Genomic DNA, 14,512 nt, shown 5'->3' with positions numbered 1-14,512 from the left:
CTACTCCCCATTTCCAAAGCTGTACTAAGTCCTGGCAAAACGTGAACTGGAGAGAGTCTAGTTTCTCAAAGATCCTTCGTTTTAACCTACCACAGCTAAGGCAGGCTACCTTACAGCTCTGGCTTACCTACAGATCCTGTTCCATCGATGATCGCTGTCACTGTGGACAAGGCTCTTGCATTCCCCTTCAGGCTTTTATGTGTACCCTGAAGTGACAAACATTGCTTAGAACCACTCTGAGCTGAACTCAGAAAAGGTCCTTACAGTGGCAATTTAGCTCACACCCCTCCACATTAGATGTACATTGTGAAGTTGCCTTAAATATCCTAGCTCAAACCCTTTTATCGCTACTTCTACCCCATCTACCCTTCTCCTTCTACCCCATCAAGCTGTTGCCAACAGCATTCTCCTTTATTAAAAATCGTGTTATTTAAACCACAGGAGCCAAGAAGCTTTCTGCTCTGCACACTGGGGATTCACGCAACAAGGACAGCACTTCAGCTTTGCATTATGCTGCAAGGCTGTTTCCACAGCCATTTTTTCCCCTGCTAATACAGCAAAGCTCTGTGGAACACACAAAAAAAAAAAAAAAAAATCACTGCTGTGACAGGAATATTAGAGTACCAGAATTATGGATATATACTGAAATGCTAATTCAGAGCATTCTTGAGCTAAAAGAGGCTGTTCAGGCCCAATTTCAGAAGCCAGGTCTTCAGAACAAAACAACTGATAAAGGGAGTGACTTAGTACAAAGACAGAAAAAGTGAATAGTTTAGAGAACTGCTAATAAGAGACAGTCCTTTATCTCCTGTCCACTGAGGAGAATCCAGTCAGTTAATCAGCAGCTCACATTTGCTCACTTCAGATGTCTGATTGCTGACATCTGAGGAACTGGTTGGCAGTTTCAATCATCTTCTCAAGGGCCAGGCAGGGATCTTGCGATGTTCTAGCTAGTAGCCCCTTCAACAAGGCTAAGGATAAAACGGGCAATGCCTGGTGGCCTTCTTTGTCTTGCCAAGACCTCCAGGCCAAGGACAGGGCTCCAGAGGACATTTGGAGATTTCTGTCCTGCTCCTTTTCCTGTATTTAGAGCATTTGTTGTTAGAGGACTTTTGCCTTTTGCTTGGTGCCTTAAGGAATGAGGGCCTTTGAAAGCAACCTTCCAAAGCCTACCTAATGAAAGGTACCAGGGTCAATGTTTTCACACCACATTTGTGACTGACTAACCCGATCCAGCTGGAAGTGCCAGCAACCAGAGTAACTGTACGAGAAAGGGCAGAGGGTAGCATGGACAAAAGTAAAGGTACGTGCCAGGTATAGCTTTCCGCACTGATGGGAATTAAGTCTCCAGCTCATTTCTCACACAGATACAGCTCCTCCCCTCATTTAAAGACGCAAAGTATAAAAGGGGAGAAGGCACCTGTACAGAGACTTGGCGTTGCGTGCAACCTTCATATTCAGTTTGGGCTGTCATCTACAAGATTTGGTCTGTTTTGTCAGTAGGCAAGAACAATTTAGAACCCTCTCACAAGCATGACACTCGTTCATACTAATACATGAACCCTAAAACAATCTCAACAGTCAAGTTCAATGCTGCCTATCCAGCTCCTTATCCCGTTGCTTTAGGACAATGCAGCCCCTTCACTGACAACCCTGCAGAAGCCAGAGGGCTCTCTCTGGAAGCCAAAGCTGCTACACTGGAAGCAGAGGGGAAGTCAAACTCACCAAGTCGGCAGAAACAGCAGTGGTGATCAGTGCATAAGGGCCATTCACCAGGGCACCACTGATAAGCAGCATCACTGTTGCAAGTGGGACAAAAATGGAAAATGTGAGTTGCCTGAATGACTGTTAACTGTAGCAACAGGAGACACCATAACCTGTGGTTCTCAAATGGTTTAATCCTTCCTTGGCTCCCGTGGCCCCATTACAGAATTAGAAAAGGACAAAATGTAACATGTATTTGTATCTCCCTGCAACCCTCACTCCATGATGTGAATTCTCAAATGTAAGAGCAGACAAGGCTGAGTCAAAAGGCACTTCCCAGGGCCTTTACTGATCCTAGTAGGTCAGAGAAAGGGAAAAGTCTGAGCAAATTGACCCTAAGAGCAGGGGATGTTCACAGGGAACCACCCATAAGCCCCTTCTCTGCTTGTACAGCACCAAACACCAGAGGGCCCTAAAACTTAACAAGGCCTTTAGGTAGGTGAGACACTACAGTCAGCGCTTGTGCTTCACCTTCTGTCTTGAGGTAACAGATAGAAATACGCAAGTTAATTCAGCCTAAACAAGTAAAGTTAATATTGCTGCCAAAAGTACTACAAGTAGTCTTTAAACATCTCTGACAGCCTGTGCTGACACAACAAGCTCCAGAAAGAAGACTAATGATATTAACTACATCACTGTTCTCATGCCACCTCTTACTAATTTCCTAGCCATGTTCCTTACCCCATAAAAAGCTTGCAAGACAAAGTCTAGGGAATTTGATTCCATACTTCTTCCCCTCAAGGAAACATTAAAATGAAAAAAAGATGAAAGAACATCAAAGGATCACAAATGAAAAGTTCACATAAAGCCCATCAGAAAATAACTTAAAAATACTCACCTATGGTAGCCTCAAGGCCCATTTTACTGACTGCAGAGAACATGTACACCTGTGAAGATGAAAAAACAAGCATGTTGAATACCAACGTATATACTAATCTTAGGTCCCCCATTTTCCCCATGCTAACTAAAAAATATCTTAGTTGCGATCAAGTGAAAGCTAGTTCTAGCATCGTAGGTTTTACTAAACATTTTTAGACCACAGCAGGATGGTTGTTTGATTGGACAGAGGAGGGAGATAAGGGGTATGCTCCTATTCCTCAATATTCCTTTCAGAAGAAAGGGCTGTGTTATGAGACCACTCAATTTTAAACTCTCCAATTGCGAGCTTCAACACAGCACAGAATACTGTTCACAGAAGAATCAAAACTTAAAGAAAAATGCACCTCGTATGTCCAAGTGCCAGTTTACCAATAGTTACAGCACAGAAATCTTAGTGTTTGAGCAGCTAAAATTCTGGCCAGAACAGACACCAAACAGTGACAAAATTTCCATATAGTCCTGTAACAAGCAATGCACTAGACTTGTTTGCTTGTTTAGTAACGGCAGCCCAAATGCCTATACTTGCTCACATGCTTAACTTTCCACGCCAGCTTTTAACCTGGCCTGAACTCTTTATATCCCAGTTAGAAGATGCTGTTTTGCAGAACTTCCCAAGGAATGCTGTCAGAGTCTCAGCTGCAGCTGTAAGAGAGGGGCAAACTCACTGTGGGTGCTGCAAGCAATAACATCATTCCACAGGTTGATGCCCTCTTCTCCAGCTTGTCTGAAATCAGGCCTGCCAAAATTCCACCTGAAAGAAAAGCTGGGTGTGTGAGGAAAACACTCTGTCCATGTTTTACACAAAAGACATCAGTTATACTTAATGAAACCCAACCCAGATTAAAACAATAGCATATGACTTTTAATGTCTGCTTATACACAGCAGCACAGAGCACGAGACTGACAACATAATTCGCACTTGGCAATATCCTTAGTAACCCAACCGGTTTTGACTTGGAAGATAACAGAAGCAGACAGTTGTTCTTCCTCACTGTTTATGCCAACCAAATATCCCAGATGGTGGGGCAGGGGCAGAACAGGGATGGAAGAAATATTTAGAAATCGCTGTTCTGCTGCTTTTGAATGCACCAGGTGCCACATGGTCGCACTGCTGGCACTCTAGAATCCAGCTGTGTGCAACTACTCACTGGTCTGAACTCCTCACATGCAACACTAAACTTGGCTCTCAACTGCTCTGTCTGTGTCACACTGCAGCCAGGGATATGAGCTATTCTAGATCTTGGGGCAAATGAAATACTTGTTTTTCTCTCCAGGCAGCCACTCCAGGCTCTTTACTGTTCCCTACTTCTTGTGTTTGACAATGGCTGTACACAGAAATAGTAATCGGAGCGTGCGGCAGAAGGGGGCTGGAAGGCCTGAGGGAAAGAGCTGCCCAAATGATATAAAGGGAACTTGGTATGGGGAGAAGAAAAGGAAGTTCTCTGGATTCTCCAGATTCCTAAATATAGCTGGGCCTGTCTTTCCCTTCCCAGCTGTCCATCTCCAAAGTGCACACATCCCATTTGAATTTAAATGTAAATGCCAAAGGTCTAAGGAGCATGCAGCGCCTTGTTAAGATTGTATTCACAGTGGAATATGATGCTGCTGAAAGAAGTCACCCACATCTCTAAGGTACTACTAACTCTGGCTTCCAGATATCTGGGATGAAATGAGCAATGAGAAATGGCAGAAGTCACATCCAGCGCAAGACTGGAACAGTAACTGCAACACACCCTGACACCTGCATCTTAAACTACCAGGGCTTGCATAGCTCTTGTTCCAGTGAAACTTCTCCAGCATGAGCATCATTTTCCAATAGACTGACACAGGGCTTATTTCCATAAGGGAACTGGGGAAAGTGGAGGGGGACGGTGGGTCACACAGATCAGTGGGGCATCAAGATGATGATGCTTGTTTTATTGAGAGTTATACTGTCTGCACTGGCAAAAAAAAAAGTATTCAGTGGTCACCTCACAAATTACAAAGGAATAGTCTCATCCTTTTTATTATTACAATCTCCCAAGTTTATCACATACAGTCATATGAGGCAGCAAGAAAAAAAAAAAACACAAAACACCTGTGGCCATTCTCCTCTGTGCCCACAAAAAATACACAACTGTACAAGCTGGGATAGTTCTGTTATGTTACAGCGATAAAAGGAAGATATTTTGACAGGTGGCATGACCAAAACTCATAGGCCAGAGCTGATGGAGCTAAAAAATTCCATAATATTTGGCTCTTACAATCTGTACTGGACAATATCATTGGCCCTGTGAGTTGTTCAATTTGAAGATATTTTGCTAGGTTTTCAACAACCAACCCAGCTCTCAACTTAATACCTTTACTGCCACTCTTCTTCAGTGGGCATAAGGCACAAGGACTAATAACACATGTAAGCTGTGCGTACCACAGCTTTTCCTAAACTGGTTTTATTAAGGATGAAATATTAATATATAAAACTTACCAAAGATTCCACCCACATCAAACAGTGTAGAAAGGTCCCCAGCTCTTCTGGCATCAAGATGTTCTAGTGACAGAAGAAAAACTTTTGACTCATTTCCAGACTACCAAACATAGAAATATCAATGCAGCCTTGTCATGCTAGGGTAAATGCATCTTATGGCAGCATTGTTTGTTCACAGGAATTTCTTCTGTTCACCTTCTTTACTTTGAGGGTGACAGAGCACTGGAACAGGCTGCCCAGTGAGGTTGTAGAGTCTCCTTCTCTGGAGATATTCAAAACCTGCCTGGACGCGACCCTGTGCAACATTCTCTAGGTGAACCTGCTTTGGCAGGGGGTTGGAATAGATGATCTCCAGAGGTCCCTTCCAACCCTTAACCATTCTGTGATTCTGTGAATTAGCGACCGTAAGCTGTCATTGTATATGACAAATAAGAATGTATTATAACTGGGTATTCAGGGATATAGTACTTTGAACACAATTACACTCATGGCAGGACATTTTACCACTTTAACTAAGGTACAGTCCAAGCAGTAGAGCTGTTGATTGTTAAAGTCTGGATTAATAATATTCCCATTTGTGAACAGCTACAGATTCTTAAACAGTTAACAAACGCTCATGAGGCTCTTTGCTCTAAAAGCAAGAGTAGTGTACATTTGGATCACTTATAGAGCCTCATCCTGGAGGTCTCCATCACATGACCAGTAATATTCATCGTTAAATTACGTCTGGCAACCCTGCTTGGCACAACATGCACTGTACAGTTTATGGGGACTATGAAGAGACAGTGATATCTTTAACTCCACTGTACACCATGGGCAGTGAAGACCACTGTTTGCACATACTTACATTTAGTCTAATGTACTTAATGATACACTATGGGGTCAGATTTCCAAAAGTACCTCAGAAAGCTGGGCAAGCCAGTCCTATTGTGTTAACTGTGAAGTTTCAAAAGGATCTGAATTTCTAAACCCTTTTGGCATTTCTTTAAAGTCCCTGAAATACATTTGAAAGAGCAGTATGTGCTAAAAGAGTGGTATCAGTGGCACTACCATAACCTCACCAAACACCTGACCCAGCACAAATGGCAGTACTGTGGTAAATATCATTAACATTTCTATTAAAAGCCCGCTGCTTTCAACGTACCCAGTCCTGCAGGAGCACTGGTTATTTGGAGTTCACACACAACAGCCTTTAGCTACAGGATTTGCAGCTCTGTGTTTTCATTGGGTGTTCAACCTGTCTCTCTCTGCTGGCTGTTACTGCCATATTTGTCCAGAACAGCTCTTTTGTTAGCTGGGGGTTTAAAGGTCACATCATGACTCACAAGAACACAAATTTCTCTGGCCAGGGAGAACTCCTTTCTCTGCACTCTACAGCACAAAATAAAAAAGCAGTACTGAACAGAAAAAGAAGCTCATTTAGATTTTTTGTATGCTTTTTAATAAGGCACTTCAATCATGTAAAAACATTATTAGAAAGTAAACGTTTTTGGTTGGTTTGCAAGAGTCAAAGACACAGCATTTATGCTTTGAATTGTTGAAGATAAGCCAGATTCTTTTCTTGTTTGTTTATTTTGAAAATGCCCTCTCATAATAGTGAATTCGTAAAACTGAGAAATATGTTAGTTGGCAACTTACAACTCTCCTGCTACTGTAGCAAAGATAAACTATTTCAGAAGCAGTAATGTTTATTTTCTTATTTATTTCAAGCTCATATTTCCAGACACTTTGTAGTCATAATTCTGTATCCCCTTATTGTGATACTTACCTATATTTGTGATATACAGGGGAAGCCAGAAGAGGAAAGTATAGCTCACCAGCTTTGCGAACAGAAGACAAAAGGAGAACTCAATGACTCCCTGAGAGAATAAAGAAAATAGGGAGTTAGTGTCTTGACAGAGGCTGCTATTTGCTTTCAAAGACCATTATGTAAATGGTTTCTAAGAAGCATTTAGGCTTTTCTTTTTCTCTCAAGAACTCCCAAGAAGAATTCTTCCCCTGAAAGCACAAAGCTTACAATCATAGCAGACTGTTGTATTTTACTTACATGTTTTCTCTTCTCTTCTCTTAATTGTACTGAACTGACTGAAGAAAGAACACCAAAATAAACAGGAAGGATCTGATACTATTTGGGACACCTGCATCACTTATTTTCCTCATGTAAAGAGTTTTTATATAGCATTATAGCAGGTTTGGAGTGTATTCCAGAGAAATTGGCGTATTTTTGTGCTCTTTAGGTCCTTCCTTCAGATGGGTCTAAGATTTCTCCCATATTGTTTAACCCTTTACAAAAAGCCAGTTAACCAGTATGACACAGTTCAAATCAGTATGTGGTAAGAGCACACTACAGACAGGGCACTTGCCTATTTAAAATAGTAATTTATTCCATACTTTTTCCTGCTGGGTATATGAAAAGTACACTTACTGCACAGAGTTGCAACTAAACTGCCAAATTAACCTATCTTCACTCCCCTCACCATCTGATTCCTTTTTGCTTGAAACCAGATTTCTTAAATCCCTGGTACAGAGTACTGCAGTTATCTGCATGGACAACACACATACACAGCTGGCTCTATTTCACATACAGGTGTGACCCTTCCCAACAACAGGCAGGAAAAATACCACAGAGTTAGAGATTCCAGGTGGCAGCAGCAGCAATTTTTGTAATCATTGCTTTCACTTCGCCACAGGAAAAAGAGTTGAGACAGAGGATCAGACTGGACAGGATGAGAAGATGAAGGAATACAGTGGTTGGATGCTGGGGATTTCCTCCCCTACCAGTCCTGGGGCCTGTTCTCTTTAACATCTTTATCAATGATCTGGACGAGGGGATCGAGTGGACGCTCAGTAAGTTTGCAGATGACACCAAGTTGGGTGGGAGTGTTGATCTCCTTAAGGGTAGGAAGGCTCTGCAGAGAGATCTCGACAGGTTGGATGGATGGGCCGAGGCCAACTGTATGAGGTTCTACAAGGCCAAGTGCTGGGTCCTGCACTTGGGGCACAACAACCCCATACACCACTACAGGCTTGGGGAAGAGTGGCTGGAAAGCTGCCTGGTGGAATAGGACCTGGGGATGTTGGTCGATAGCCAGCTGAATATGACCAGCAGTGTGCCCAGGTGGCCAAGAAGGCCAACAGCATCCTGGCTTATATCAGAAATAGTGTGGCCAGCAGGACTAGGGCAGTGATCACACCCCTGTACTCAGCACTGGTGAGGCTGCACCTCAAATACTGTGTTCGGTTTTGGGCTCCTTGCTACAAGAAAGACATTGAGGTGCAGGAGCGAGTTCAAAGAAGGGCAACAAAGCTGGTGAAGGGTCTGGAGAACAAGTCTTATGAGGAGCGGCTGAGGGAACTGGGGCTGTTTAGTCTGGAGAAAAGGAGGCTCAGGGGAGACCTTATCGCTCTCTACAGCTACCTGGAATGAGGCTGTAGCGAGGTGGGTGTCAGTCTCTTCTCCCAAGTACGAAGTGACGGGACAAGAGGAAATGGCCTGAAATTGTGCCTTTAGATTGGATGTTATGAAAAATATCTTCCCCAAAAGGGTTGTCAAGCATTGGAACAGGCTGCCCAGGGAAGTGGTTGAGTCACCATCCCTAGAGGTATTTAAAAGACATGTAGATGTGGCACTTAGGGACATGGTTTAGTGGTGGACTTGGCAGTGCTAGGTTAACGGTTGGACTTGATGATCTTAAAGGTCTTTTCTAACCAAAATGATTCTATGATTCCCGTGCATCGAATCACTGGATACAAGGGAGAAAAGATCAGCACCTCCCTCTCCACTTCCCCTCCTCAGGAAGCTGTAGAGAGCAATGAGGTCGCCCCTCAGCCTCCTTTTTTCCAAACTAGACAAGCCCAAAGTCCTTAGCCGTTCCCTATAGGACATTCCTTCCAGCCCTTTCACCAGCTTTCTTGCCCTCCTCTGGATGCATCCTTCACAACCTTCTGAAATGGTGGGGCCCCGGAACTGCACATAGTACTCCAGGTGAGATCACACCAACACTGAATACAGCCAGATAACCACCTCTTTTGACCAGCTGGATATGCTGTGTTTGATGCACCCCAGGATGCAGTTTGCCCTCTTGGCTGCCAGGGCACACTGCTGACTCGTGTTGAGCCTGCTGCCAACCAGCACCCCCAGGTCCCATTCTGCACGGCTGTCTCAGCCACTCCTCTCCCAATTTATACTTGTGCCCAGCACTACTTCTTCCTAGGTGCAGGATCCAGCATTTTGACTTGTTAAACTTTGTCCCATTAATCATAGCCCAATGCTCCAATCTATCTAGTTCTCCCTGCAAGGCCTCTTGCCCCCCCAAGAGAGTCAACAGCATGTTCCAGCTTGGTATCATCAACAAACTTGCTAATGGTGCATTCAACATCTGCATCCAGATAATTGATAAATATATTCAGCAGCACTGGCCCTAGAATTGAACCCTGAGGAACATCGCTAGTGATTGGTCACCAACCAGATGTAGCCCCATTCACTACAACCCTTTGAGCTCTGCCATTCAGCCAGTTCTTCACCCAGCGCACCATGAACGCACTCATTCCACAGGTGGACAACTTGTCCAGAAGCATGCTGTGAGGGACAGTATCAGAAATCTTCCTAAAATCCAAAAAAACTACATCCACCACCTTCCCTTCATCCGCCAGGCAGGCAACTTTATCATAGAAGGATATAAAATTAGTTAAATGGGACTTTCCCTTTGTGAACTCAGGTTGACTGTGCCCAATGACTGTATTATTCTTTAAATGTCTTTCAATAGTACTCAGTATAAACTTCTCCATAATTTTTCCATTAATTGAGGTTAGACTAACAGGTCTGTAGTTCCCTGGGTCTTCCCTCATGCCCTTTTTGTAGACTGGAATAACACTGGCTAGCTTCCAGTCAGCAAGGACCTCCTCAGACTCCCAAGACCTTTTGCAGATGATTGAGAGGGGTCCTGCCATAACATCCACTAGCTCCTTCAGTATGCTGGGATGAATCCCATCAGGCCCCATGGACTTGTGAACATTCAGCTGATACAGCTGGTCCCTTACAATTTCACTGTCCACAAATGGAAAGTCACTGTTCCCACACTTGTAGTCCTCTGACTCATGGGAACAGGCAGCCCAAGGTCTATCAATAGCATCAAAGACTCAGGCAAAAAACACATTTTATATTACAGGCTGCTCTAGTATTAGTTATAATGAGGTTAAAAAAAAGCTGTTTATACAGGTATGGAGCCTAGATGCTTGTAGTTTCCAAGATGCAACCAATGAGCTTATGCCATCTGATTACTGGGGAAGAGAGTACTCTTGTATATCTCACTCTTCCTGTGAGAGATGCAAACCTTGTCTTGTGTACCAGACCATATACACCAGAGTTTCCAATCAAAGCTTGTGATACAAAGTTAATGCCATCTACCACTCCATCTAGAACTTCACAGAAATATGAATTCTGAGGCAAAACTTAATTCTTAAAGGAACAGGCAAGAATAGCACTTGTACTCACAGGTATTCGCAAGGCCCCAAGGAAGCTGATAGCTGATGTCCCATGTCTACCTTCCCCAGTGACCACAGTGCTGGAGCTCAGTGACAAACTGCAATTTTCACCGTCAATAAGTAAATGCTGCATCTCTGGATCCTGTGATTTCCCCCAGCAACACCATATGAAAAAGAAAGGAACAATGCATCAAAACACATATCAAGAAATCAAATAATTTCAAAATAATTTTTTAAAAAATATCTATTTTATCACAGAAAGTTACAGATTTAAACAATCTTCTGATTTGGACATACAGAGGATAGAGAGAGAGTAGAGAGTATATACAGAATATTAGGTGAAACAAGCCTGGTTCTTGATGTCTGAGCGCATACACTCCATTAAGGAATCAAGTTTCTGTTCTATTGAACAATTTCAAGTTGGAAAAAACACATATTACAGTACAAATTAATGGAATAAAACAATTTCCAGTCTTCCCTTAGTCCACTACGTAAATGGGGTCTAACTAAAACTGACAATCTGCTGAGTACTACAACACATTTCTGTATAAAAGCATGTATTACCTTCTTTCTGTACAAATATTAAGCCCATTTTTCAGACTCTAACATCACCTTATTCACCAATTTAAGTACAGGCCATCTTTCCAACTGAATTACAGATACTGAGTGCTTTATGTTAAGCAATTGCTTATTTTTTCACATCTGTTTCATTTGAGCATTGCAATCCACATATTATAAAAGCCTGGAGTTGACCAATATTAACCTAAGTTGTGAATTCTGAGTTCTTTTCTAGCACTAGGAAGGATTTTACTCTCATAACTCCACCGGCTGCTAAGAATACTTGTGGAGCAAGTTATCACTCAACATGAACAAGCCACCCCAGTCCAGCCATGAGGATATCTTGTTATTTTTATCCATCCACTACACTGAAGTGCACTCTCAGAGCAGAACTGGAAATTTACATCTTACAGCTATATATAGGATAAGAAATTTCAGGTATAAATAGTCCTCAGTACTTCTTTTCCAACTCAGAAAAAGGATGGGATGTAGCTATCCTCACTTTCACCTGCCTGTTGAGAAGCTTACCTAGCTGTTGACTTTTACTAGCTATGGATGTATTCTACATACTGTCTTCTTTCTCACAATTCTTGCGTGTTTGAATAAAGATTTAGTGAAGAATTAAGCCTCAAATATATATTTGGCTGTAGGTTAGTAAGGATAAAACGGTAGGCCATTCTATTTCCAGTAGTTATTACAAAGATTGAAACTTTTTGATTAATATTTGGTATGCTGATTGAGGAAGAAAGAAAAAAATAATCAAGTGCAGGACAAATTCAGTTCTGCTATTTTACACTCAGGGATTCTAACTAAATTCTGTTTTTAAAGAACTTCATTTAGGAGAAGACACTAGGGCACCATCTGTGCACCTGAGCCCAGACACTTAGAATAATTTTAGAAGTTACCATGCAGCATCCAAAATGTTTGCACAGGTTTGGTAGACAGGATGCAGGATTTACAGGAGACCCTGCACTCTGATGAAGCATTAACTAGAAGACAGGAAAAACATCTAGTGACCTCTGACATGGCACTGTAAGCCTATGCTATGGCACATTAGTCACTCCATCATCATCATAAGCATTTATCTACTGAATTACTGGAGCAACTTCAAAACTTGAACTATTTTAACAGTAGTAATTCAAACCACCAGCTATTAATATATTTTTAAAAAGGGCTTAAGCAGTGAAGCTCCCCGCTGGGTTCAATGGAATCCACATCTAGATAGTGTCTTAAGTGAATATCTCTTGCACCATTTGCACAGCAACCCTAACCAGTATTGTATGAAGTAATGATGCTCATTTCTCAGACAGGTAGCTCCAAGCCTATTTAAGAAGAGAAGGTTAAATATTTACGTGGAAGTGACCAAAGCCCAAATAACTTATTTAGCAACTCATGCTGGAAACTTTTATCGACAATATGGGATTTTTATACTGCACACAGCTAAATGATAAATAAAAGCAGCAGTTTGTGCTTGGCAGAGATAACATTGTTCAGCCTTGCCAGCCTGTCAGAGTGTGATTATGCATATGGCAGACTTTTGATCTCTGGGGGAGGATTTATTATCCCTCAATTTTGTGTAATTTTTAAGAGGCCAACCTGATATAAGCGGTAATGAAGACACAGACGTATTCAGGTCACACAGCCAAAAACACATTCTGCTTTCAATCACTGCATATCCTGAATATTTGTTTTCTTTTTACCGTAATTGAAGAGGCCAATGAAAAATCAGTAAACTGCCATTCCAGTGTGCTTGGAGGAGACCAGCTCATAAATGAAAAACATCTGTTGTTTGTACAGGCACAAAAGTTGACTACGATAATCAGCTCAGCGTAACTGTAACACAGCCACTGTAAAAAGTAAAGATGTTCAACTCTGCTTTGACAGGAATGTCACTGGCAGAAAATCAGGGGGTCCCAAATAGTGACAAACAAGGATTTTAATTTTTTTATTATTTTCTTTTTAAAGCCTTATTAGTAGTCCATACTACAAACATAAAACCCAGCTGGCAAGGTGGAGGGGGGAAAAAAAATAACATTGACAGGATTGCCAGCAAGTGCCCTCATGCTTTGTCGTCCATGTGTGTGTCTGTCCTGCTCACAAGGGAGCACCAGCCAGTGTGAGAGGGGATACGTTGTCTTTGCCCACTTTGCCATGCAGACTCTTTGCACAGGCTGACAGTAGCGGTATGAGAAAAGTTAGAAGTGAAATCTTTGCCTACTGATTTGCTGACTGTATTTTAGCTGTCTTCATGACTTGTCTAAAGACACCTACTGATATTCACACATCTTCCACCCTTATCTTCCATCTGGTTGTGAAAATACTGACCTGTTGGAGACCAGCGTAGGGGAAAGGGACCTGGGGGTCCTAGTGGACAGCAGGATGACCATGAGCCAGCAGTGTGCCCTTGTGGCCAAGAAGGCCAATGGCATCCTGGGGTGTATTAGAAGGGGTGTGGTTAGCAGGTCTAGAGAGGTTCTCCTCCCCCTCTACTCTGCCCTGGTGAGGCCGCATCTGGAATATTGTGTCCAGTTCTGGGCCCCTCAGTTCAAGAAGGACACGGAACTGCTAGAGGGAGTCCAGCACAGAGCCACGAAGATGATTAAGGGAGTGGAACATCTCCCTTATGAGGAGAGGCTGAGGGAGCTGGGTCTCTTTAGCTTAGAGAAGAGGAGACTGAGGGGTGACCTCATTAATGTTTATAAATATGTAAAGGGCAAGTGTCATGAGGATGGAGCCAGGCTCTTCTCAGTGACATCCCTTGACAGGACAAGGGGCAATGGGTGCAAGCTGGAACACAGGAGGTTCCACATAAATATGAGGAAAAACTTCTTTACGGTGAGGGTGACCGACCACTGGAACAGGCTGCCCAGAGAGGTTGTGGAGTCTCCTTCTCTGGAGACATTCAAAACCCGCCTGGACGCGTTCCTGTGTGATATGATCTAGGCAATCCTGCTCTGGCAGGGGGATTGGACTAGATGATCTTTCGAGGTCCCTTCCAATCCCTAACATTCTGTGATTCTGTGATTCTGTGAAATGATTTCTTGGCTGGAGACTGCTCTTGGGCAGCTCAAAATGAATATGAATAAACTCAGTACAGTGGGGGTTTAAGCTGGACTGATCAAAATTATGAGTAGTGTTTCCTTAGCAAAAATTTCAAAACCTTTTCATCAACGCTGATTATTATACCCTGTGAATGCTGATCATTATTCTATGGGCAAAGGATGAAAAGAACAGGAAGTTTCTATTTTCCTGTAAAAGTCTGAAAGAAGTTAAAAAAAAAGTTATCCTCTCAGGATATGGTGTGCCAACCGTACTGAATACAAATACAATACTGAAATGGAAATTTTCAGTTAATGTCTGTCA

General features: G+C 42.6%; 1 protein-coding gene across 6 annotated transcripts in view; it reads right to left on the bottom strand.

Annotated features, from left to right (window-relative positions):
- The window catches only part of SLC37A1 (solute carrier family 37 member 1), a 44,441-nt gene that overhangs the window by 8,257 nt on the left and 21,672 nt on the right, over positions 1 to 14,512 (bottom strand). For all 6 annotated transcript variants that reach the window (XM_068422137.1, XM_068422165.1, XM_068422155.1 and 3 more), the window contains exons 11-17: positions 10,602 to 10,733; positions 6,876 to 6,966; positions 5,108 to 5,170; positions 3,309 to 3,394; positions 2,603 to 2,651; positions 1,726 to 1,799; positions 128 to 206 (exon numbers count right to left, since the gene is read on the bottom strand). In XM_068422137.1, the coding sequence (XP_068278238.1) occupies positions 128 to 206; positions 1,726 to 1,799; positions 2,603 to 2,651; positions 3,309 to 3,394; positions 5,108 to 5,170; positions 6,876 to 6,966; positions 10,602 to 10,733 (574 nt within the window). The remainder of the gene's footprint in view (positions 1 to 127; positions 207 to 1,725; positions 1,800 to 2,602; positions 2,652 to 3,308; positions 3,395 to 5,107; positions 5,171 to 6,875; positions 6,967 to 10,601; positions 10,734 to 14,512) is intronic.

This window comes from Nyctibius grandis, chromosome 2 (genome assembly GCF_013368605.1).
Source record: "Nyctibius grandis isolate bNycGra1 chromosome 2, bNycGra1.pri, whole genome shotgun sequence".
In the NCBI taxonomy this organism is placed as follows: Eukaryota; Metazoa; Chordata; class Aves; order Nyctibiiformes; family Nyctibiidae; genus Nyctibius; species Nyctibius grandis.
This window is presented reverse-complemented; position numbering and strand designations above follow the sequence as displayed.